We start from the raw sequence: 26,893 nt of genomic DNA on the forward strand, positions 1-26,893 counted from the left end.
AAATCTTTCAAAATAACACACCACTTGTATACCAGACACGCCGATGCTCACTATCTCGTTTTAGACGAAAAAGTAAGAAAACGAGAAACATAGGCAGTAGCTTTCATACCAATTACACATATAAAAGTAAAATAAAACAAGTACCTGCAAGCACGAGGTGCCCACAAGGAAACTGACCCGATCTACATTTCGCCTCGGGTAAAAAAAAAAGAAATTATCCGAGCGGTCAGTTTTTAAACTGACCGCTTCGGGCGGAAGGGGAAACCCCGTAGCCGCTGTCCAATGGACCATTCACGCACAGATTCGCACACAATAAAATAATACAAAATAAATCATCCATTCACCCGCTCACATACGTAAACACGACAACTTAAATAATGTTTCAGTAAGAAAGACAAAATCTCACATTTGGTTAAAAGATCACTTAGATTACTTAAATTTTTCAGTATTCTCCGATATCCGAAAGTAGCACTTTATTTCTGTTTTATAAAATAACTGCTGGCCAGGTTTCATGGGCGTCACCAGGCGCTCACAGGAGCCACATTTTACATTACTGCAGGGGCGTCAGGCACGGCCTATGATTCGGTTTAGTTATAGAATGTCTTGTGCTACCTTTCTCCTATTGTATGGTGCTCTTTAGAACTAATGTAAGCACCATAGTGCTCACAAGGGCTCGCCCGACCAACGGGGCACGGAAGACGCGCCTTATTCTATTTAGTAAACGATTATAGTAGTGTAGAAGTGGGTAGTAGTACCCCCTTAGGAAAAAAGTTTAAGGTGCTTTTTGATACCTCCATTTCTTCCAAAAACATTTTGATGATATAGAAAAATGTATGTCTATAAAATTAATAAAGCTTTACTGTGTTAAATACAAACGAAGAAAAAAATAACATTCTCGAAAATGGTTGGCGGTGACGGGTTGGTTGTACTACTAGAATTTCTTACCCGCCATGCCACGGTACTCTTTATCTGACTTTAAGGGGTCGGCGTGGTCGAGTCGGTAAAGTTCAGGGCTATTAAGCCGAAAAGTCTCGTGTTCGAACAGATGAGGCTTGCAAGCTGGTGACAGCCACTCTTCTAGGAGAGACAACTCCAAAATCAAACAACTACTGCCTTGTAGTTTGTTCCTGGTTAAAGAAGCAAATCTAAAAAGAAAAGCAGGCTGAAATCGGAGTCAATGGCCTCAATGGCGCATAGCCAGTTGACACGTATACTTAATTGTGCTGGAGGGGGATCCCTTCCAACATTAAAATTAAGAACGAAGAAGACGAAGGAGCAGCCGGTCGGACTTCAACTACAAAATGATTTTTGATTCACGTTTGTAATTATCAAAATTTACAATACAAAACTTAATGAAGTATAAAGATTTTGTCAACACCATAGAACGTTTAAACATGACACGCATATCGTCTTCAGTACTGCACAGTTAGAAAGACAGCTAAACATTACATCAGACATTGACGAAACACAAAAACTTACTTACCGCTTCTCTTTTACGATCAATTCCACTGATTTTTTAAATCCGAATATGGATTTTATCATCTAGAACAATTTCAACATGTTCCCGCGATTTTCTATCATCGGGTCTGCAGTTATGGATTACCCGCTCTACCGTCCCCCTAGTGTATCAGTCTTTCAAATGAACATAACGTCATTGTCGAGCAAATACAAAGTGTTCGTACGAATATGTAGGGGGAGGAGGGGGTGAAAAGTCACAAATCTCACTTTTTAGGATCTGGAGACAAGTATTGTGAATATTTAACAATGCCAATGTACTAGATAGGCTACTAGTTCCACATTTCAGATAACTGTATGCAGAGCCGTTTGGAATAGCTGTTCACTGTATGACAGACTTGCAAAATTGTGATTTAGAATTGTGCAATTTGACCCAAGTGCGGGGTCAAAAAGTCACATGCTTGGGGTGAAAAGTCACACATTTTCAAATGTTATATTGTTGAATCTATTTGATTCTAAAAAACATTTTCTTTTGCTATAGAAAAAAGTTCCCCTAACAAACCAGATTTGTAATTATTACAAAATTTACATAAGATTGAATTGAAACAGTAAAAGATTTTTTTTTATTGTGGACACGGGAAGAGCCGCAGACAGAACACAGGGCCATAAAGAGGACAGTGGCCAAAGATATCAATACAGGACTGTACTAAAATTGAAAAAAAAAAGTAAGGCTGTCTTTCAGTTAACAGTTAAAGAATATTTAGGCTGCATATTTCACGATGACTTCAATTAACACAAGCCACTCTTGGTGCGTTTTGTCCAAGAAATGTCAGACTTTGTCAGCAAAGTAATGATGTCTTTTTTTGGTGATAATGAACATTGACTCTGGGGAAGATCAGGAATGGTGGCATACTATTTCCGATGGCTTTTACAGCTCCATATAGTGTGACGGTGCTCCCTTTCTCGTGTGACACGATGGAGCCTACACGTTTTTCACCCTTCTTTGCTAGTTGTCGCTGAGGCGTTTGTGCAGTGGAACACCCAGTTTCATCAATGTTCCAAATGTATTCTGGCCGAAACTTATGTTTCCCCATCACTTTCTCAATATTATCGAAGAATAAGTTTACGTCTGTTTTGTTGAATGCCTGTGCGCGATTGAGTGATGTTGCCTCCGGACTTCGCAGAGATAGCTTGTCAGTTTTCGCAGAGGACCAGGATTCTGGCATGGAAATTTTGTTGGCGACAGCAACTTCGAAGGCCTGTTTGCGTAATTCTCTCAGAGTTAGGCCATAGTAGATTGAAGAGGCTTTAATGATGTAGTCCAGCTAAACTTGTTCTTGCTCATCTGAGAAGATGCACTTCTTCTGCGTACTGTTGCCAATAGTTTCCTTCTCAATGTTGCCGTCTGTTTTGTGCAGCTTTAAATAGCGTTGAATGGTCTTATAATTAAACCAACAATCGGATGCAGCTTTATGGAGCTACTTTCCTTCAAAATGGGCTGCAACTGCCATCTTAATGGCATGTTCCGTAAATGTTCCTCGTGTTGTCTTGCGCTGGTATTGTCCTGGCGTGATTCTGTGAAGAAAAAATGCAAGTTGAACGCCTTAGAATAAATTCAAAGATACAATCTAAACACAAAAAGTTCAGTGATTGCATGTTATTAAAACGTTTTTATGAATTTTTTTTTCAGAAATTTAAATGTTTTAAATTCACAATAGAGTTGCATGACTAACAACCATTGCGCGCCTATTGAACGTGATGACGCGCTATTGAACGTGATGACGCGTGTGGAGTAGTTGGATAGAACAGCCTACTAATTTTGTCAAAATTTTAATTAATTCATAAAAAATTAATTAGGCATCCAATTAAGTTAAATTTAATGTCAGATTGCCTTGTCTTCATGTCTTAACCCACGTGCCAACTTTGCTTTTCATAAAGTCATTTTTAAAACCACTTGGCTTAGAGTCAGCAGAGTCACAAGTAAGAGGGTGTGGTACCTACTGCACAGGGTGACCATTTTAAGGTGACATCAAGTCAAATAAAGCGGAGTGATCTCCCCTACGTTTTCTCGTATGGGGTCACCCATTTATGACATCAACAAAAAATTCGAAATTTCAATTTTTATACCCCCCCCCCTTCCCTTTCCCGTCCATACGCGTCCACTTCAGGGGCATTGTTACTAACTCGAGAACTGTCGATTTATTTCATAAATTTTATATGAGGTTTCTTTTTAAATTTCTTTTTAAACTTAGATGTAATTATTATTATTCTGATGTAATTATTATTATTCAGATGTAATTATTATTATTCTGATGTAAAATTCAACATGTGGACGTCAACATTGGCGCGATTCCCCCCCCCCCCCCCCCCCTCAGTCCACATCCGACCAAAAAAGTTAATTTTTCCAGGACAACCCCTTTCCAAGCTACAAAAAATTACAAGCTACTTATTGGTTTGGTGACTATTTTGATTTTTTTTTTAATTCGATGTTACAAAATTAAATAGTCCCTATGCCCCAGGACAGGGGTAAGCAACCTTTTGGGACGATAGAGCCAAAAGTTATAATTTACCAAATATCCCAGTTTTTAAAGAGCCACTAACACTTTTATTTCAATATTATTATGATACTTGATTAGGATTATATATATATATATATATATATATATATATATATATATATATATATATATATATATATATATATATATATATATATATATATATATATATATATGTTTAAATATGAAATAATATTTATTCAAATCAAAACATACACATGTTTCGTAGAAATAAGTATTAAAGTATTTTATATAGCTCTGCTAGAATAATAAAATCAGTAATCAAAGTAGATCTATAACTTTCATTATTGAATACTATTTACAAGTTTCGCCTTGCGTGCCTTTTGAAAGTTTGTTTAAACCTGGCTCATAACTTGTTTTCAGTTTCAATCACGATTCTAGATTTGTATTTGCAGAGGCGTAGCGACCCTTCCCGGCGCCCGGGGACATACTTTCAATTTGGCGCCCCCCTCGGGAGCAAATTTTCGATTTGCACCCCCCCTCGAACTTTTCATTTGCACCCCCCCCCCCCTCAAACTTTCGATTTGCACCCCCCCTCGAACTTTTCATTTGCACCCCCCCCCCCCTCAAACTTTCGATTTGCACCCCCCCCCCTCGAACTTTTCATTTGCAACCCCCCCTCAAACTTTCAATTTGGCGCCCCCCCCTAAGGTCGGCGCCCGGGGACATATGTCCCCCCCCCCCCGCCCCCCCCCCCTCGCTACGCCTCTGTGTATTTGTTAGTTGGCTTCTATACTTTGTATTATATTCATGCAAGAAAACGCTTGCTCGCATGAATATATTAACCCGAAGATCGTCAGCACTCCAAATGCCAACTTCTTCGCCTTACTCTAGCATCCTGCAAGACTATTCCTTGCGTCACATAGTAGGGCCTCAACTCGCAGCATTTCTTTTAGAGCTGTCCAGTTGTACAGTGAAACGTACATGTTTTACTGGACCTCCAAATCCTCTAACTTGCTCTTGAGGTCTGTGAACTCACCGCTCCACAAATGTTTGGTTTTCAAATCTAGCAATTTAATTTGAAGCGAACCAGCCTCAACTCCAAATAGCTCAAAGTTAATCTTATTTGTTTTTGTTTTGAGAAAATCTACTATGAACGTCAGCGTTGAGTGGCTTATCGACAGTGTCGGTATAGAATAAGGCTATAGATTTTTTCTCATTTGATTCTGTCGTTGAGACTGTAATTATAGTTATAAACGAGTGATTGCATTTCTTTTGAATTACTCAACTCTCAATGAACCCATCCTTCATTTTGTTTATAGAAATTCTGAAGTGATTCATATTAACAGTAGCGTTGGTTTTATCGTGATATTTTTTTGTTTAGATTTTTCGAAATAAAGTAATTTACCGCTCTCCGTGTCTTCAACCAAATGAAGTGATTAATAATATTTGGATCCCGCACAGTCTACTTGGTGAATTTTACCACTATTCAATTAATAATTTCGACCTTTGGCTTATAATGTTTAAGACAGCTTAGATACATCTTTATTTTGCATTTTAAATAGACCTAATGGCCTAATAATATAAAACAAATATAACGGAATACGAAGGCGGAGAAAGGTAGAATCGATATCGCTAGTAATACTTAGGCCTACGGTCAGTAGCGTAGCGAGGGGGGGGGGATATATGTCCCCGGGCGCCGACCTTAGGGGGCGCCAAAATGGGTTGGAAAATTAAATCGAAAGTTTGAGGGGGGGTGCAAATGGAAATCTCGAGAGGGGGGGTGCAAATCGAAAGTTTGAGGGGGGGGGGGGTGCAAATGGAAATCTCAAGGGGGGGGGGGTGCAAATCGAAAGTTTGACGGGGGGGTGCAAATCAAAATCTAGAGGGGGGTGCAAATCGAAAAGTTTGTCCCCGGGCGCCGGGAAGAGTCGCTACGCCTCTGCCTACGGTATCTAATTTGTTACTCGGTTTTTACAGCTTGTGAACGTCTGAAGAAGAAAATAAAAACATTTGTGAAAATAACATTAAATTGTACCGACTCACACTAAATTCAAATTAAGTCTGAATGTTTTCTTATTTTAATTGATCTAAATACTAACGGATATAGCGACAAAACATTAGCGATACCGTTTTTCTCGATTTTTTAAATTTAAGCATCTACTATAATGCACTACGAAAAAAAATTATTTTCATAGTTAAAAAATGTAACTAAAAATCCCATAGTCTTACTCAAATCGAACCTAGTGTCATTATTTTTAGTTTTAAATCATTATATGTATAACTTAATTTCAGCTTTGTGTTGAGTTATCGTATACCTAATTCAATCATTAGTAGCACGTAGTACAGGACGCAACATATTAGCTCAATGGATACAATTTTTACTATTTTAAAAAGGTTACTTTATTATCTTTGAATCCTCTCATTTACTAGTTTATTATTTTTTTAATTATTAAAATTCTTTAAGAAAAAAAATGTATAAAAATTGGTGACATAATTCCTATAAAACGAAGGAACATGAAAATGCGGTATCGATACCACTAATAGTGTACCTAGTTTGTGAGACATTTTGCATAGTCTGCTAAACGGATAAACCTAAAATAAATATGCTAGTTAGAAAGTTTAATAAATAATAAAGATAATCCTACTAAAAACAAAGCTAGTCTCAATGTTCTACTATTTTATGTAAATTTTTGAAAACTCACCTTTTATACTCAATATTAGATTAACAAAAACAAGTAAAAAGTTGAAATAAAAATTATACGGCGGTAACGGTCAATAACCGCTGCTAATAAGGAGGGCATATATGATTGGAATCATAATCGCGTTCTATCGTTTTTTAAACGGTTTACATAGCAATGCGAACGACTACATTTGAATGAGATTTTATTGTGCACGAAAGGTTTAGAGCCTGTGACGTCATATTTTATTTACTTGTGCAACTAGCTAGTATATACTAGCCGTCCCGGTCAGGCCCTGCTCTGGCTTCTGTGAAAAACCTTTCTGTTAAAGACCATTACCTGTGTGTTTAGTAATCATCATAAACCCGGCACTGCCCACCCAAGCCACAACCAACCAAAACCAAAACAAAAAAACGCAAACATAACGCTAACACAATTACAAATACAAACGAAAACAAAAACCTAACAACAAACCACAACCACAAACACCAATACAAACACAAAGAAAAAACACACAAAAAAGCAAACGAAAACAAAAACCTAACAACCGACCCAACCACAACCACAAACACCAATACGAACACAAAGAAAAAAAAACGAAAAAGCAAACGAAAACAAACCAAATCCAAACGCAAAACCAACCACAAACACAAATACAAACACAAACCCAAAGAAAAAAACACAAACGAAAACGAAAAAAGAAAGAACAAAAACGAACCAAATCAAAACGCAACCACTAACGCAAACCCAGCCTAAACACAAAGAAAACACAAACGCGAACATAAACGCAAAGTGCTCACAGTCTAGCCCTGGGCAGAATCGCCTGTTTCAGCTTAATAAACGACTATAGTACCCCAACTTATTCATAGTCTTTTCCAAACCAAAGCAAATGAACAATTATAATACTCCAAGCTTATCCGTAAAATACCTACAACATTTGCACTTGATCAATCCCCGCTAATTATGTAATTATTTTTTTCCCAACACCAAAACAAAGTAGTAAAAAGAAAATTCTTTTCCACTAATGCAATGTTTTATAAAGGGAAGTAATTGTGTTTTCCTAATTTATCAAAGGGAAGTAAGTGCTAAAGGACTAAATATAAATAATTTTCAGACATTAGAATTTTTGTAAAAGATGATATTTTTACAAGCTTTTATTTAACTCACTTCCTCTGTCGTCGGTCTGTTGTCAGTCTAGATCGAAACGCTGGAGTGAAAATTCGGACAGTTCTACTTGACAGATACGATTCACAGTTGGCACATGGGTCAAGACATGAAGACAATGCAATCTGAAACTAAATTTGACTTAATTGGATGCCTAATTAATTTTTTATGAATTAATTAACATTTGGACCGAATTAGTAGGCATGTCTATCTAACCACACCACACGCGTCATCACGTTCAATAGCTGCGCCATCAGGTTCAATAGCTGCGCCATCACGTTCAATAGACGCGCAATGGTTTTTAGTCATGTAACACTATTGTAAATAAAACATGTAAAGTACTGAAAAAAATTCATAAAAAAACGTTTTAATAACAAGCTTTTATGTACTAATGCACTAAAAAGTAGAAAATAAAGTATACACTATTTAAATTACTTTAAAGAAAAGCGTGGGTCTCTTCTCAAATATTAGTAAAGGTATCCAATAGGTGCTAAAGTACTAAAGTGACCCACGCTTTTCTTTATAGTAATTTAAATAGTAGTGTATAATTTATTTTCTACTTTTTAGTGCATTAGTACATAAAAGCTTGTTATTAAAACGTTTTTTTTTATTAATTTTTTTACAAGCTTTTATTTAACTCGCTTCCTCTGTCGTCAGTCTGTCGTCAGTCTAGATCGAAACGCAGGAGTGAAAATTCGGACACTTCTACTTGACCGATACGATTCATATTTGACACGTGGGTCAAGACATGAAGACAATGCAATCTGAAATTAAATTTGACTTAATTGGATGCCTAATTAATTTTTTATGAATTAATTAAAATTCGGACCGAATTAGTAGGCATGTCTATCCAACCACACCACACGCGTCATCACGTTCAATAGCTGCGCCATCAGGTTCAATAGCTGCGCCATCACGTTCAATAGACGCGCAATGGTTTTTAGTCATGTAACACTATTGTAAATAAAACATGTAAAGTACTGAAAAAAATTCATAAAAAAAACGTTTTAATAACAAGCTTTTATGTACTAATGCACTAAAAAGTAGAAAATAAATTATACACTACTATTTAAATTACTATAAAGAAAAGCGTGGGTCTCTTCTCAAATATTAGTAAAGGTATCCAATAGGTACTAAAGTACTAAAGTGACCCACGCTTTTCTTTATAGTAATTTAAATAGTAGTGTATAATTTATTTTCTACTTTTTAGTGCATCATTACATAAAAGCTTGTTATTAAAACGTTTTTTATGAAAAAAAAAATTTTGAAATTGTGTTTAATGAACATGCCGACAATTATTACTATCAGTTTGAAAAATGAAAATTATTTCCCAACACTTTCAGTATTAATTTTTTTAACTAATAAATTTAGACCGTGAGTACTATAATAGTCTAACACTTAAATCCATCTAAGTATCCGCGACAAACTTATTACATACAGAATTGAGCTTTATAAATTACTAGCCGTCCCGGCCAGGCCCTGCTCTGGCTTCTGTGAAAAACCTTCCTGTTAAAGACCATTACCTGTGTGTTTAGTAATCATCATAAACCCGGCATTGCCCACCCAAACCACAACCAACCAAAACCAAAACAACAAAACGCAAACATAACGCTAACACAATTACAAATACAAACGAAAACAAAAACCTAACAACAAACCCAACCACAACCACAAACACCAATACAAACACAAAGAAAAAACAAACAAAAAAGCAAACGAAAACAAAAACCTAACAACAAACCCAACCACAAACACCAATACCAACAAAAAAAAAACAACGACAAAGCAAACGAAAACAAACCAAATTCAAACGCAAAACCAACCAAAAACACAAATACAAACCCAAACAAAAAAACACAAACAAAAACGAAAAAAGAAAGAACAAAAACGAACCAAATCAAAACGCAACCACTAACGCAAACCCACCTAAACACAAAGAAAACACTAACGCGAACATAAACGCCCGGGGCGGAATCACCTGTTTTAGCTTAATGAACGACTATAGTACCCCAACTTATTCATAGTCTTTTGCACTCACTTAAACGAACGCGCCTGTTTCAATTTGATGAACAATTTTAATACTCCAAGCTTATCCGTAAAATACCTACAACATTTGCACTTGATCAATCCCCGCTAATTATGTAATTATTTTTTTTCCCAACACCAAAACAAAGTAATTAAAAAGTAAATTATTTTCGACTAATGCAATGGTTTTATAAAGGGAAGTAATTTTGTTTTCCTAATTTATCAAAGGGAAGTAAGTGCTATAGGACTAAATAAAGACATAATTAGAATTTTTGTAAAAGATGATATTTTTTTTTAAACTTGTGTTTAATGAACATGCCGACAATTATCAATTATTACTATAATTTGAAAAATGAAAATGATTTCCCAACACTTTCAATGGTAATTTTTAGCTCATAAATTTAGACAAATGCGCACGCTAATTTTCTAACACTTAAATTCGTACAATTCCAACGACATACAAATGCATTACATACAGAACTGAGCTTTATATATTATATATATATATATATATATATATATATATATATATATATATATATATATATATATATATAGGACTATATACAATGAATTGCATTTTAAAATACATGTTTCATACACTGGATAAGCTTGTTTTTAATTTATCTTAGGAAATAGTTTTTCCTAATCGACGTCCAAGTGTCGGTTATGAAATAAAATGACATCGCCTACTTGCTGTATAGACTAGAACCACTCATTGCCGGACCTTATGACAAAGCCAGAATGACTTACTGGCATGTCCGGACCGGATGCTTTTCTGCCACACTGCTCGGCCTACTATTTTTAATAACATTGCTATTTATAACTTATGACATCATATTTTGGCAAGTGACCAAATTTTCTGATGCAATTCCATTGAAAGGTCAAAAAAATAGTTCAAAATTAATTATTTGTGGTGAAAAGGCATGACAATTCTTTTAGTAAATCTCTATAGCAATTGCAAAAAGTATGCTTTTTAGAAAATTCACTATATTATACTTTATAATCATTTTATCGTAGTATTTTTAAATAATTTAAATTGAGTATTAATCTAAGACTAAGGTGACCTTTATTCTAAAATACTTCACTAGGGTACGTGAGAGGCCATTTTACAATATTCCATAGACACGTCAACACAGAATTGGATGATAATGGCCAAGATGTCTACTTAGGTTTCCCCAGACATTTCGCCCACCAGGGCATAGTACAAACATGGCGTAAGTAGCTCAACCTTAAAAACTCATAAAACAATTATTAACTTAATCTAGATCTAGATATTAATTTATTAATTTTCTAGATCAGATCTTGAACTAGAGATCTAGATCTAGATCTAGAATAGGTATTAGGTAGCATTAGGGGGCCTACTAATCTAGACTAGATCGAGGATAAATTTTTTAAATTTGTTTAATTGGGAAAAACATCTAGATTAGATCTAGATCTTATACTAGAATCTAGATTCAACAGTCAAAGGAGCAGAAAATTACAATAACAGAAGTTTGTGATGTAGCTCAAACGGGGGATTTTTTTTGCGTAGGCCTAGATCTAGATTCTAGAGTAAAGTTCCACGCGCGGTTAAAACACCGGTGCGATCATCGCCTGTTTATCGCTTCGTACAATATTTGTTTTGATGTTTTATACGAAACTAGAGGAGCTTACACTTTTCGGACACACATAGCGAAAAAACGCAACGTAAAAATTCCATGCGGTCTCATTCAGTAACCGCTTAACATAGAAAACAAAAAAAAGTATCATATCTATCCGCAACCATTCTACTTTAATAATGTGTGCGTCATTTTGTATTCATACGCATAGAACTTAAGCTATTCTTGTTATAGTGACTGGGGGGTCTTAACGTGTGTTCGAACACATGTAATACAGTTTTACATGTGTTCGGACACCTTAACCCGTCATCGGACATAGCACTTTTTATTCATTTAGAATAATTTAAAGTCAATTTAATGAATAAAAACATATATTATATGCATTTATATTGTGTTATTGATTGTTTGTGAGGTAATTTTAATAGTATAAAACCTTTTTCCCACACTCCCAAAGTTCATCCCATTCAGCCATTGCGGCTCGCGCAGTACGCTGCTAAGCCAGCCAGGTCACATGATTCCCCCTCCTCTTTCGCATTCCACTGCCTTCTTGACCTTATTTTGACCCTTTCCCTTCAATAACCAGCCCCTTTTATGCTCTAAATTCTTATTTAGTAATATTTTTGTGTTGCTGTCCGGTCCCATGTAAGGCCAAATAAGTTAGCGAACACCCCTTTTTTATTGTTCAAGCACAAAAAAAACCCATTAACCTTGACATTTACGATGTTCCATACATATATAGAAGCTATTAATAGTGTAACCTTTTAGCTAAGCATTGATTGGTTCAAGTTTTGCCCCTAAGTCCAACCCTAGGTCACTTCATCCGGCTGGTGTAAAAATAGAAATGTGCGTACCATGCAACGTTAAAAAATTTCTAAAAATAATTCTTGAGAAAGGAAACGGAAGTACTTGACACGGAAGTGTTCATAAATGAACAGTTTACGTGCAGGCGCCGTGGTTTCGCGTGAGACATGCTAATTAAAGTTTCTATGAGCCAAAAACCGACGAAGTGTTCGCTCCTACGTAATTTTTGGTGTGTGTCCGAAAAGTGTAAACTCCTCTACCGATATCTGCTGTAAACTAGCGAGGCTCACTAAATCTTAATTTTAATTTTTTATTTTTTTAACCAATACCAATAAAAGCTAGAGATATTTTTCTAACTAACTAGGCACTACATTTGATGATTTTAGCTCATTATGAACTAAAATACATGATTTTAATTATTGGTGCCATACAGCTTAGCTGTGAAAGATTTTTCCATGACAACCAGTCTGAGATCTGATTCCTAAAGTTGACCTGAAAACTACCTAGGAGGTTCGTAAGGATCATGTGTGGGGAGGGGGAAGTGGAGGTATGCTGCAATAAAACGAAATCGAAAGGATACTCGTAACTTGGTTATGTAATCTATTTACTATATTTTTAGCAAACGCCAAATGAACGCCAAATGAATGAACCAAAAATAATCACGTATAAATGTTTAAAAATATATAGATCTAAACTTTTTAAAGGTATTCATTTTCACGTTTTATTCAGTCTTGATTAATCAGTGTAAATAGGAATGTTTAATTAGGACAATTATGCATAATAATACATAGATTGAGTTAACGGCGGAATCTAACCCTCCTCCCTTATCCAGCATGGAAGCTTTGTCTAGGCTGAGTTTTAAATATTAAAAAAAAGTATATAGGCATAATAAAATATCTGTTTTTATTTTTAAAACTGTCGTTGCATTAAATTTCATCACATGTGAGCGAGAAATGCATTCCAAACATCGCCACTCATAGGCTGTGCGTAGTGACGGCTCGCTCGCGTTGTTTTGTCAACGAGAGAAACATCGCCCGTCCGAAGCTAGATCCAGGTGGAGTTTTAATACTTAAATTTGTATCTAGAGCTGGTGTGTAGATCTAGATAGATCTATTTAAAGATTGTTAGGCTACGCCTATCACATTAACGTTGATCACTTGTGAGTGAAAAATTATGCAAATTCGTCACGAGCCCGCTTGCGTTCTTTCGTCACGCGAGCGTGTGCGCAAGTCCCTGTACTGTGTCAACTAGATCTAGATCTAAGAATGCAAACTTTTGTTTATGCAGGCTGTCCTCTAATATGATTATTATAATTTATTAGCCTAGCCCTTCTGGATCTAAATCATAATAATCAATTATATAAAAATGAAAGCAAATGAAAATAATATTAACTATAATTCGATCTAGTAGTAATTAGTAATAATAAAATCAAGTAAATAATTTAGCACCTAGACTTTTTCGAGATCGCGTTTCACCACGAGATCACGGGTTTACGGGCTTTTACAGAAATACCAACTAATTCCTATCTTCCCGTGTTCAGATCGAAATACTTAATTAATTTGTCCAGCAATGTAAAAATCAAAATTGGAAAATATTCACTTAACGCTCGTCAACACAAACGTAGTAAAGAGTCGATAGAGCCACCTAGGCGAACGTCTGCCGCCAAATAGCGGTCACGTGGGTTATGGAATTTTTACTTCTGGTGGTGACCGTTTTGGAGAATTTAAAAAAAAAATAGCGCATGTAATATTCGATTTATTTTTACACAGACTGTTAAATCTAATATTGATGTACTTTCGGTTTCCGATCTACATCGTAGTTGCTAATATTTAAAAAGATCTACGAATGTTTGTCGGCACCACTTTTTGAGCTTCGGTCTTCATTATCCAAAGCAATTTATAGCGTTTCTCTGGCATATTTAGCACTGCCAACTATAGTTTGTTTACATTATGTGAAAAAACCGCAATTTTTCACGAGGTAAACATTTTAAAAACGAATTCCTATAAAGTCACTTGGGCAGACAAGAAAAATGTCCGAAACTAAGCGTCCGGTTTAGGACGCCATGTTGTTGTTACAGAGGCGTAGCGACCCTTCCCGGCGCCCGGGGACAAACTTTTCGATTAGCACCCCCCCCCTCGAGATTTTTATTTGCACCCCCCCCCCCCCCCCCCTCGAGATTTTGATTTGCACCCCCCTCAACCTTTCAATTTATTTTTCCAACCCATTTTGGCGCCCCCTAAGCTCGGCGCCCGGGGACATGTGTCCCCCCCCCCCCCGCCCCCCCCTCGCTACGCTACTGTGTTGTTAGCAACCAGAGACGCTTTCAAGTTAGTTATCCTTGCTATAATAAGTATGCATCAAATACTCTCACCAATACCAATCTGAAGGGTAGATCGATGTGTTTCGCGGGCTTTTATAGCCTTGTAAGATACCTATCATCACATGGCCAGGTAAAAGATCACTAATGATTCTCAATTAGCCTAATTACGCAGGAAATCAAGGCCAAATTGTGAGCCCATTTGAAATAATATACAACCCTTTTAGCGTCTATTGCGCATACTTCCGTACAGCATCCATCACAATAGCGATGACGTCACAATTAAAAATTACGTGCTTTCAGTGACCTTTTTTGGGCGCCGATTTCTTAAAATGGTTATAAAATAATTACAATATTTTTTCACTAAACGATGAGTCTAATAATAGCCTACCGAACAGTGCCATTTGGACACATAACAGACCAATATTTAAAGTTTTTAAACAACTCAAACTATACCCATGTTTACGTTTGACCTACATTGTCGGAAGCAAATTTTAATTTTTTTTTCTGGCAAAAATAGCTTTGTCATCTTCAGATAGCTTAAAATACGCAAAAAAAACGCCATTTTTCGCGTGATAATTATTTTTAATGTTAATGTTAAGGTGGTCTCTCGAACAAAGCTGAAAAAATTGCCCAATCGTAGGCCAAGGTGTGGTAGCCATGTTCTGGTTAGCAACCAAGGACGCTTTCGAGTTAGTGAGCCTCTCTACTGTAAACCTGTCCATTTCTAAATATATCCAGGTCAAATTCTTTTGTTTTTCTCCTTCTGGAAGTCGAGTTTTTAAATTTTAAAGTTTCGAGGTATGACGTCGTAGGCGGTTCTAGTTCCCCCTATGAAAAACACTAGGTCCCGGATGAGATGAATAAAACCAACCAATCAAAGCTTTTTATAACTAGGTTAACTATAAATAGCTTCTACAATATATGCGGGACACTTTACATACGATAGATAAGGCTAATAAAGCAACCTGATAGGTAAATAGGGGTGGCCGCAGCTTGGGTGTCGATTACGGTGGTTTCACATCGCTGCGTAACCAACGACTTGAGCTAGACTAGCCTAGTTCTAGATGCTCTATATTTCAAACTAAGCCTAGAATCTGTATACTTTCTATTTTTTTCTGCTGTTTTAAATTATTTCGATCATCTACTTCTTCTAAATCTAGTTTGTGTCTCTACATACAAGCATATCTAAGCAAATGTTACGTTATGTCTTTTAGTGGTTGTTACGTCCCTTTGTTATGATTATTATAGTTGCGTCCCTTGAGTCATCACTGGGTCAACTTTTAATGTCTTTAATTAATTTAATTAACATGTTTTTAATTATTATTTTTGCAATCTATTAATTAATAATACAATCAACAACACGTTTAAGTGTGTAAAATATTTATTTCAATTATTAAAATTGGATCAAAACGTATACAATACGCTCGTTGGCAAGCAGGTTCTTGCGTACGCAGGCAAAAAAAAAAGGGAAAAAAAATATCGCAAGGAGGGACGTCACTAAAACATGAATATCTTAAATACTATGCGTAGGAATACAAAATGACTCATACATATTACAGTAGAATGGCAGCGGAGTAATACAGTGCTTTCAGTTTGTTTCTGTGTGAAACGGTTATAAAATAGCGCCCGATGAAAATCGGGAATTTGGAATTTTCCGCTATGTGTGACCGCGCGTGGAACTTTACTCTAGTCTAGATGTCTAGGCCTATTAAAAAAGAAAGATTTTAACACGAGTTTTTTTTTTTTCAATTTCTGAGTGTTCACTAAAATTGTCCCAGGCTGTGTAAACTGTAGCGATGCTCACTAATTTTAAATTTCGTTATTTTTCGATTCAAACATTGGTAAAACCTTAGTTTAGCGTCGGAAATTATCGGGTAATGTTTGTTGAGTTTCGGTAACTAGAGTTACGGTAAATCATGGTTTATTTGACCATTGAAATATAAATAAATTGAAAGACGATTGCAGTAAATTGTTTTAATTTTTTAAGAAAAATCGACAAAAGGAAACAGTAGCGTAGCGAGGGGGGCGGTGGGGGGGGGGGGACGGACATATGTCCCCGGGCGCCGACCTTAGGGGGGCGCCAGATTGAAAGTTTGAGGGGGGGTGCAAATGAAAAGTTCGAGGCCGAGGGGGGGGGTGCAAATTGAAAATTTGCTCCCAAGGGGGCGCCAAATTGAAATTATGTCCCCGGGCGCCGGGAAGGGTCGCTACGCCTCTGAGGAAACAAGAATAAATACAATAGTAGATTTAAATTAGTAGATCTAAAAATTAAAAAAAAAAACATATTAATATAAATATAAATAATGAAGTCAAATGTAATAATTTAGCCTAATGTTTTTGGCTTGCAACGGATTTGCGACCATTAATTAACCATTAATGTCCCATTCATTCTACCAAAACTCCACTCATGACGGCCCAATGTAAGGAGCATAACTCTGTATGATCAAGTGAATAGTTTCACAAAATATTTGTTTTTGTCTAAATGAAATTGAAAATTAAGATAAAAACTACTGCTTAATGTTGGGAATAAACCTGGCTTTCCAACAGTATTAAATAGAATATATTATATTCTGTAAAAGTACAGTATAAAAATAAAAAATGTTGGAGAAAATTCAAAACAGGTCATTTTCGGTAGTCAACTTTATTTATTTTTGTCTAAACAACTATGCATCGAATTTAACAGTTAAATATCAATTTGGTTATGTTTAACATATATAATTCATAAAATACATGCCTAGATACGTTTAGAGGCATTAATTTTTTTATTTTTAATATTAAATCTACTAAAAATACGACAGATGAGTCGAAAATTTTGAGATAGAAAGAAACTATTATTTTTTATCTTTCAAAAGCGCCATTGAAATTAGAAGACCGGAAAAGGATGCTGAAACCATCCGACTTCCTGTTTAGTTAAAAATTAGGATTTGTAGGCCAAATTTTAATGAAACAAATTTATTTTTTCTATGCGTATTGTAAGCGGGCGTTACGGGACATTAACGGTGTTGGGCGGCAGCCGGCGTTACGGGACATTAATGGTTAATTAGATCTAGCTAGATATCTAGCTGCTAGACCAAGTAAAAAAATCTAGATTACGAAAATAGTAAAAATGATTACAAAATGTAAAAATGATTACAAAAATAAATCTATCCAAATTTTAAACATTCTGTATAAAAATAAAAGATGACGCCAAATAAAGTATGGTTTACAGTACTTCCGGTGAATTCCGGAAGTGTGTGACAGACTTTGGCATTGTTTTACTGTTTTTTTACTGCTATACGATTCCGGAATAATAACCGACGCTAAACTAAGGTTTTACCCAAACATTACCAATGAAAACTAGAGTAACTTTACCAGGCCCGGACACCCTTAGCCCGAAACGGAGACTCCTTTCCGGTTCGAGACACCTAATTTCGTTACTATTTGACATATAATGAAAACCAAGGCATAGAAAAACTCTCCATCCAAAGAAGAATAAAAATATGTATTCCCTTTTTTTCCTAGGCCTATAACTTTTAAATATATGCCCCCGAAACAGACGACCCAGTCGTCCTGGACCCGACAACAATTTTCCCGGTTTCGCCTACAAACGACTGGTCTTTCCTCCATCCGACTAAGTCATTTTGTGCTGTTTTTTTCAGCTCAGTTGAATAAATAATCTTGTACTATTAATATTTTATGTGTTTAGTTTTGTGTTTCAGTGTGTATTTGTTTTTAAGTGCCAAAAATAATATAATTTATAACAAAGGAAAAAAAATAATAGTGGAGATAACTCTTCCCAATAAAATGCTGTTACGGTTTACTATAGGTAATCGTTTCCAGGCTAAACACGTAAATTTTCATCCTCCTTACGACTACCCCAAAAAAATGTATTTAGTAAAGAAAATAGCATTTTTTATAAAAAATATATGTTCTGTAGCCTATCCCATTCAATTTCAAATCATTTTTTCTGAAAAAAAATAAACATTGTTTTAAAAAGACGCTAAGTCGGCAGGAGGCTTTGCTTGTCTCGGCAACGTAAAAATGGCCGCCTACATGACGGGTTGCTTTTAATTGCTCATATCCCACTGTGGGTAATTCAATGGATCAAAGTTTGATATAAATGGACATATTTGCTACCAATTATAATGTTTCTGTATAAAACATTCAAATAACAGTGCAATTAGTATTCAAAGTGAGAGTTACGGAGTTGTTTGTTTCGAGGCGCGTAGTCGGGCCAGGCCAAGTTACTCTAGATCTAGATAATGTAGATATCACTCTCAAATCGGTAATCTATGGTTCTAGGTATGTAAAATCCCAGCGGCTAGTAATGTACGAAAGTTACCTCATTGTCAAGGCTTTAATAGAAGTATATTATTGTGATATATTTGTGTCAACTTATAGATAAATGAATAATAAATCTAAATCAATGGCTAAATATTAGCGATACTCACTAATTTTAAATTTCGTTATTTTTTCGATTTAAACATTACCAATGAAAACTAGAGATCAATCTCTTATCAATCAAATGCTTAATTTGTTGATAATAAACTCATTTGGAGCTTAATTTCCGATTTTTATTAATTGGCCACTCCCAGCATTGCAAGCCAAAAAATCTGTGACAACCATATGCTATCTGAAGAGAACTCTGCAGGATTGACCTTGCAGCTGATTTGATATTAGCAGAATATGCACAGTACATTTGATTTTATTACCACATTTCTATTCGTATGGACACTGTCTTCGTCAGAATAAAAATCACAAGATGGAATTAGATCTAGATCTATATTTTTTTAAATATTTGATTTCCGTTTTTTTTTAATGGAAGGATGTTTAAATAGGAAAACTTAACCCAGATTAATGAATTTGATGACAAATATGCATCAATAAAATATGTGTAAGAATATAGAATAGATCTTAACTTTTTAAAGGCATTCTATCCCATGCATGTTTTACTAACTAGTGTGTTTTAGCAATGCTTAATCAGGGCAATTTATAAAATTCTAGCGATGTCATTGTAAAATGAATCTAACCCTCCTCTCGCACTGGACTTGGGACAGGTGTGTTATTCACAAAGTTTCGCCGATGCTAAGTTTATAATATTGTTAAGATTTGTAAGTATTTGATTAATTTTTTTAAAACTGCAATAGCATAAAAATTGATCAAGTTAGCGAGAAATGCATTTTAAACAGCGTCACGGGCAGTGCGCGTGACAGACATCTCGCTTGCGTCGGATTGTCAACCAGAAAAGTTAGCCTATCAAATACAATTAATCAGGCCTATAAAATAAAAAGAGGCTGATCGCACGTGAGCAAAGATAGGCCCTGTGGGCAAATTACAAACATCGCCAGCCCGCCTGCGTTCTTTTGTCAACCAGCGAGAGAAAACTCACAGCACAGTGTGAGCATGCGCTAAATCTAGTCCAAGTACTTTGTTATCCCAAGTTATAATTTGTATTGTAGGTCTAGATTAATATAAAGTTCACATTAAATGTATTTTATTAAGATGTGTGTCTATTTGATTTTTTAAAGGTCAGTGCAGAAAAATTGATTACCCGAGAGCGAGAATTAGGCCAATGCCTATGCATCCAAACATCGCCACAGACCAAGTGTGACACATGCTTGCTCGCGCTGGTTTGTCAGCGAGAGAGGCATAGCCCGCCACAGCGGGGGCACAGCACACACATGTCCTAGTCCATGCGTACTTGGTTTACTAAGTACTAATTAGTAATGTAAACTTAGACCCAACGCTAAAATCATTTAATTTATCAGGCCTCTATAATCGTAATATTAACATTATTAAGCCTAATAAATGTATCAACGAAGACCAGTGACAATAATAATATAATTAGTCTAATTAAAATTTATGAAATCAATAAGAATTAAGACAAATTAATTAAGCTATAACAAATTTGAAAACAAATAATTAGGCCTAAATAAGCACACAAAGACCAACGCTCACTACTAGATCTAATTCCAGGGATCAACAAAAAAAAAATAGATCGTTGTGGTTTAAGGGCTTTTGGCTTTTAGAGTCGTAGTATAATCCAAAAGCCATGTGAAATATCCATGATTAGGCTTAATTAGTCTAATTACGCTAGCAAAATAAGCTGAAAAAGTGTCACGTGAAAAGAAAACACAATTATATAAGCAGCAAGAGGATACTACCGTACAGCTTCCGTAACAATAGTGATGACGTCACAATAAAAAAAAAATTTTGCGTGATAATTATTTTTAAATTTAATGTTAAGGTGGTCTCTCGAACAAAGCAGAAAAAATTGTGCGATCGTAGGCCAAGGTGAGGTAGCTATGTTCTGGTTAGCAACCAAGGAGGCTTTCAAGTTAATGAGCCTCGCTACTAAATATATAATTAATATATTGGTAATCTATCGTTTTAGGTATGTAAAGTCGCCCGCGGCTAGTAATGTACGAAAAAGTTACCTCATTGTCATGGCTTAGGGTTATCATCACGTAAAAACCAGACCCCACATTCAAAAAGATGTCACACCTCAGACGACGTTTTTGTCTTTTAAAAACAACTATTTCGGCTGAGCGTGGGTCTGACCACACTATCCCTTCATATGCTGACGTCACAGGTGAACTCTACACCTGCCCAACTCTACTTCACCCTCCCCGTGTCCCGCCAAGTCCCAATTGGCATCTTTATCATTCACATCTATAAAATTAAAAAAAAAATTAACATTGACGTGATATGTCTCAAACCTGTACCGTGCCACCTGATTGTGACTATTACATTATCATCTCAGCTATCTAGGTTATCATTTCAGCTATCTGATTAGATAGAAATTAGTGGGATAGTAGAGAATCAGTGTAACTAAGAAATTCTGTTACGCGAATAGGCCCATTATTTCAAATTAAAATATCCCGTTTTAGCCAATTCCAAAGCTAAACAAAGATTTTTATAAAATAATTAAGGCCTGAATTGGTTTCCTATAGAAACTAATTATTGGCATAGATTGTAGATCTAGAGAGGCTAGATCTATTTATAGCTAGAATCTACGGCTAGCTTAAGTCTAGTTTTTCCGTAGATTTAGATTCTAGAATTTAGATCTCGAATTATAAGATCTGAGATATTTATGGACTAAATAAGTTTAATAAAGAGTTTCAATTATTGATTGTTTGTGTGTATTACTTATTGTTGTATGTTTTTCTTTTTAACAAATTATTTTTAATTAGGCCTTAAAGTTTTTTTCGGTATGAGTTGCCTTTTCTTCCTATACATTTCATGTCACTGTATTTTTCTGTAAAGCTATTTTTGGTTTGGTCTTAACATCAAGTGAAGTCACTAAGCCCGGGGTCAGGGGAAAGTTTTTTAAGTTCTTGAGAAAACAATGTGTTTGTTCTGAACTTTTATAATTAAAGTGGTATTTCTACCAATGAATATATCATTAAATTAAACATCTTTAAATGAATTTGTGATTAACAGTTTGGTAACAAAGAACATTATTCTCTACCTAAATATGTATTATACAGCTCTACACATAGTTCAGATTCTCTCATGTAACCAAACAAATATACAAATTTGAGTTTTAGTAGTATAGATTGCTAGATTGATACATTTATGTTAATTTATAGGCCTCCTAGTCGGCCTAGTGCTGTCCCTGTTTATACAGGAAGTCCTTGTAAAGTCTAGATCACAAACAACTAATTTACAAATTATTAATTATTCTTTCTACAGACCATTCAACTATGTATACCTAGCCCCGGCTACCAAACAAGAAACAATCAATCAACTAAAAAATTTAAGATACATTCAAGGAGATGAGCATGTGGAACGAGAATTTATTTGCCACAGACTTTGTGGCCAACATATATGTCGACCAGACAAGTGGCCTGTTCGGTGACATAAAACATGTTGATTTTAATGAAGGTGACTGTACTGGTTTGCAGTCACGGGAATCTGTTGCTAAGCACTTTTTTGATGATGTGCAGCCACAAGAAGATGGTAAAATATTTTTGTTTGTTCTGAGTATTGCACTTAGTAATTTAATTTGTACCATTCAGGCTGTTGAAGTATTCACATTACATAGTGAATATTTAGTAATTAAGTTTTGTAACATCCTACTATGAGCTCCTTATCAAGTCAAGTTTCTACCAGTCTGCTACTAGAACCACCAAAATGTTTAATTGTGTCAATCCTTTTTAATCAGACAAGCATGTGCATATGTTTATCCATATATATATATATATATATATATATATATATATATATATATATATATATATATATATATATATAATTCTCTTCTTCGAGCCGTTAGAAAACAAGCTGCAAACGCTCTCCCTACCTCCCCACCCCTACATGGTTTTAGTGAGCTGTGTTCACTCTAAATGTTTACAAGCAGAGCCAACGATTTTAAACGTAGGGGGGGGGGAGGGAAGGAAGGGGGGGGGGTTATGGTCCTTAACGAGCTACTTATAGTGTTTTAAAGAAATATTTTCAGTGTCAGCGTTGGTACTGTCGAATTCACAAATTATGAATTATTGAAAATTAGAAACAACTAAATAGCGTCGTATGTTATGCCGCGGGCCGGCTCGTATATATATATATATATATATATATATATATATATATATATAAAGGATGCCTGTGTGTCTTTTATGCATTATTACACCTTTCATTGGGCCTATAGTTCCAAAGTGGTTATTTTGGCACCTGGGATCTGTTGATTGGACAAACTGCATGGGGGGGGGGGGGAATGTCAGGGGTACTATTTTATTCAACAGTTAAATTTGAAACTGCACCTATGATGCCATGCTTGTCTTTAAGCACCCTACAAAATGAACATCAGGGGGTGCCTCTTCAGTAGTGTAAATGGTGGCTCCTGAGAGCAGACTTCTCCCCACTATCACCTTTCTTAACTTTGGTGTGCAAGATTAGATCACAACTTTTATACATTAATTACTTCAACTCCGCTGAGTTTTAATATATTTAGAACATGTTGAATTTTACTCTGGTTGAAACACATAGCAAATATATTTGGATATTAACACTTCATACTCTTTGCAGTAAAGGAAAAGTTAACTTTTTTTTGTTGGTAACTAAGTTTCGTGTATTGTTTTTTTTTTCCTTGCCCACCAACTTGAGTTGTTTTCCTTTTCTCAGATATTCTCAGTAGTGATTGGATGGAATCTTCTGACATTGGCACCTATCTGGATGCCCTTGGCAATGAAAGCCTGCTTCCATTGGAGGAAAACTTGTATGATTTCCCACGGGTCTCAGTTGATGAGGACACTTATGTTGAGCACTGCCCTACCCCTTTCTGCAGTGCTTTCAATGTTCCTGATAAGGAACCAAAAAGTGTTTCAAGTGGGACTTTCGTGGATGCTTTTTTATCACCGCCAGATTCCCCTGAACAAGTCACTCCAGTTATAGAATCAAATGTACCTGATAGATCATCATTGCCGGTTGTTGATGGATCTTTGGGTAAAAACTTTTTGTGTAAAGAAGAAAAGGGGTTTAATCTATGTAATGCTGAGATTAGTACAATCATCAGTTCAAGTCCTGAATTGTACAAAGTTATTGCTGGTTCTTCTTTCATTAATAGTAGAAAATCAGTCAAACGTGGGAAAGATTTGAAGCATTTGCATCCAAAATACAGTTACAGTTGCCTGGCTATTTCTGATCCCTCAGTAGCAGATCAACTTAATAAGAAAGACAGAAAAAAATTGCAGAACAAAAATGCTGCCATAAGATATCGACAGAAAAAAAAGGAAGAGGCTGTTGGAATAAAATCAGAAGAACAGATTTTGGAAGAGAAAAATAACACCTTAAAAATGAAAGTTGAAGACTTGCAAAGAGAGATAAAATACATGAAAAATTTAATGGAAGATGTTTGTAGAGCTAAAAGTTTATTAAGCTAAATTGTGGTTGCAATGTATTTTAATGCCTTTTTTTTTGGGCTGCTACTAGAAATTAACATTAATACTACATTCATTAAATATATTACATAATTTGACAGAAAGAAGTAGTTTGAATTGTTTTGATTCAGTATTTCACCGTACTCAGCTTATCTAGAGTGGCGCTTAGCTTAAGAAGCCATTGCTTTTTTGCTAGAGTCCTGTGTGTCATAATCAATTTAAGAATAGTTTGTTCGGTTAAATTATTTACTCTTTTTTTATCTTTTGCATATTTTTTTCTGTTTTGACTTGTGTTGTCTTATGTTGCGATAGGATGGTTCAAATGCTTATCAGAAAACTGAAACACAATTAAAATACATGTTTATGATTGATACATTTTCTGTAGTTTTTAATAAGTTAAGTGGCATTTGTATCACATATGGGCCTTGATTAGATTTAAGAAATTTTTTTATAAGCCATCATGTGTTGATTATGTATGTTATATAATTGTTTTGTAATTCTTTACTCTGTTGTGTGTAAAGATATCCACTTTAGTTATGTGCATCTCTGACATCAGCATATTTGTGCCCACTGCATAGATCTGTCACTGATTAATTACTGCAATTTTAAAATTCACTGCAAAGATGTACATTGTCAAGAACCTAATATAATAATTTCATTTGAAATCTGAAGAACCTAATATAATAAATATTTCATTTGAAATCTGTTCAGTGTCTTAACCCTATCCCTACAAGGCGGGTCAATTTGACCCGACACTGCTACATTTTAGTTAATTACCGGTCAACCACTGGACCAATTTTTTTGAGCTTCTAGATATGCTACCTACACATACAATGCTTGATTTCAACATAAAAATGAATGTTTAATTTTGCACGTGTGCATGAGGGTGAGCAGGTTTAGGTTCGCTATTCCTCTCCCTACTAACGTGGGTCAAATTGACCCGTATACATTTATATAGAGAAAAATTCTACTAGTGTAGGGGAAAGTGGTATAAATCTATAGAAGTTTCAAACAACTTCCCTTGGGGCTAGAACTTTTGGGCTCCTAAGTTAGTATCCCTTCCTAGCTTACTGAAGACACCAATTAGAAACATTTTTTTCAGCGTCGAAGCACAACATTCGAACAATCCTTTGTTCAACAATTTTGATAGCATGTTTTTAGACTCAAACTTTTTGTTACAAATAAAACTGTAGTGCATTGCTAGGTTTGGGCCTACACATTGAGAAGTTGTAAGTAGATACAAAGACGTACCAACTGATGACTGCATGGGTTCATTGGCTACTGTATCAATTTGAAAGCAATGAATCAGACCTGAACTTATTTTTGCTGCTGAATTTGGAAATTAGGGCCATACTGTCAATAAAGTATTTAGGAAGTTGTGTAATAATAAAGATACAGCAGGAAGTCAATATTGATTTGTATCTATGCAGTCTGTTGCGATAAGAGCCATCTGACGAGGTCAGTTTTATGGTCCGTGGGTGTTAGACCATGTCACCTCAGACAGTCCAACCATAGTTGGGTAAAATAGGACCAACTCCTTGACTACAGCTTTGAAGTACATGGAACCATATTTTGATAAATCAATGGATATAGAGATAACTAATGTTTCAATCTCTGATAACTTTGTACGTTACATTGAACTAAGCTTTTGGCTACTAATCTGTGTCAAGCATGCATATTGATGCCAAAATGATGACATTGCTCTAGCAATATGCCCCAATGGGCAAACTAAGTGGTAGCTAATGACCATATTTTTTCAATTTGCAACTAATGTCCCCAATAAGTTGGAATACAAAGTGACAGCTATTACAAATAGACAGCAGCAGATTTAAAAATTTGTATATTGTCAAAAGAGTTGATTCTGCCATAAGTTGAGCACAGAGAACTATGTCCAAGCTACTGCAATTCACATTAGAACAAATAGTAGACAAAAAGATGCCTTCTGAAACCACCCACTGAGTGTTGGGCCCAATAGCGTCATCCAAACAAAAGTTATTTTGCGAGATACCATAACATGTTAGATGGTAAAATTACTATTTGTCAAATATATAGATTCTATCTCTAGTCTATATAGCTTTACTGTGCAAACTGATAATAATTGTGATTAAGTTTTCTTGCATATGAAAAATAAATTTATAGTAAAGGTATAAGTCTTTATAATTTTGTAACGTCTAGTTTTATTTATGCCTAAAAAGTATAATAATAAATTACCTAAAACTAAAATTTAGTGTAGAAATGTATAAACTATAATTTTATTGTCCATTTATAATTAAATTAATAGTTATACTATAAAAATATACATATGCAATAATATATTCTTATATAAAAAGTATACGGGTCAAAATGACCCGCCTTGTAGTCGAATACAGTGAAATAGGGTTGTAGGGATAGGGCTAAATATGTTAAAAATTTGAGGTTTCCAGTCAATATGGATGTATCACATCATAAATACTGTGATGGTTATACCACC

General features: G+C 35.3%; 1 protein-coding gene and 1 long non-coding RNA gene across 2 annotated transcripts; one reads left to right on the forward strand and one right to left on the reverse strand.

The window, feature by feature from the left end:
- Positions 1–261: 261 nt before the first annotated feature.
- Positions 262–10,628, reverse strand: LOC131932295 (uncharacterized). The gene is made up of 2 exons (XR_009384531.1): positions 10,446–10,628; positions 262–3,030 (listed from the first exon to the last, which is right to left on the reverse strand). It is a non-coding gene; the product is annotated as an uncharacterized LOC131932295 (long non-coding RNA).
- A 65-nt stretch (positions 10,629–10,693) lies between these two features.
- Positions 10,694–25,125, forward strand: LOC131932294 (uncharacterized). The gene is made up of 4 exons (XM_059289170.1): positions 10,694–10,811; positions 10,936–11,061; positions 22,241–22,507; positions 23,669–25,125. Exons 3-4 carry the CDS (start codon positions 22,324–22,326, stop codon positions 24,424–24,426), a joined length of 942 nt encoding a protein of 313 aa, XP_059145153.1. The 5' UTR covers positions 10,694–10,811; positions 10,936–11,061; positions 22,241–22,323; the 3' UTR covers positions 24,427–25,125.
- The last annotated feature ends 1,768 nt before the right edge of the window (positions 25,126–26,893 follow it).

This window comes from Physella acuta, unplaced genomic scaffold, assembly GCF_028476545.2.
Source record: "Physella acuta isolate Inbredline_101_S28 unplaced genomic scaffold, ASM2847654v3 ptg002132l, whole genome shotgun sequence".
Lineage (NCBI taxonomy): Eukaryota > Metazoa > Mollusca > Gastropoda > Physidae > Physella > Physella acuta.

Excerpts from the sequence above, each read along its gene's own strand:
- LOC131932294 (XM_059289170.1), top strand. The coding sequence starts at position 22,324 with ATGAGCATGTGGAACGAGAATTTATTTGCCACAGACTTTGTGGCCAAC. Across the intron at positions 22,508-23,668 it reads TGTGCAGCCACAAGAAGATG|ATATTCTCAGTAGTGATTGG; the intron begins GTAAAATATTTT and ends TCCTTTTCTCAG.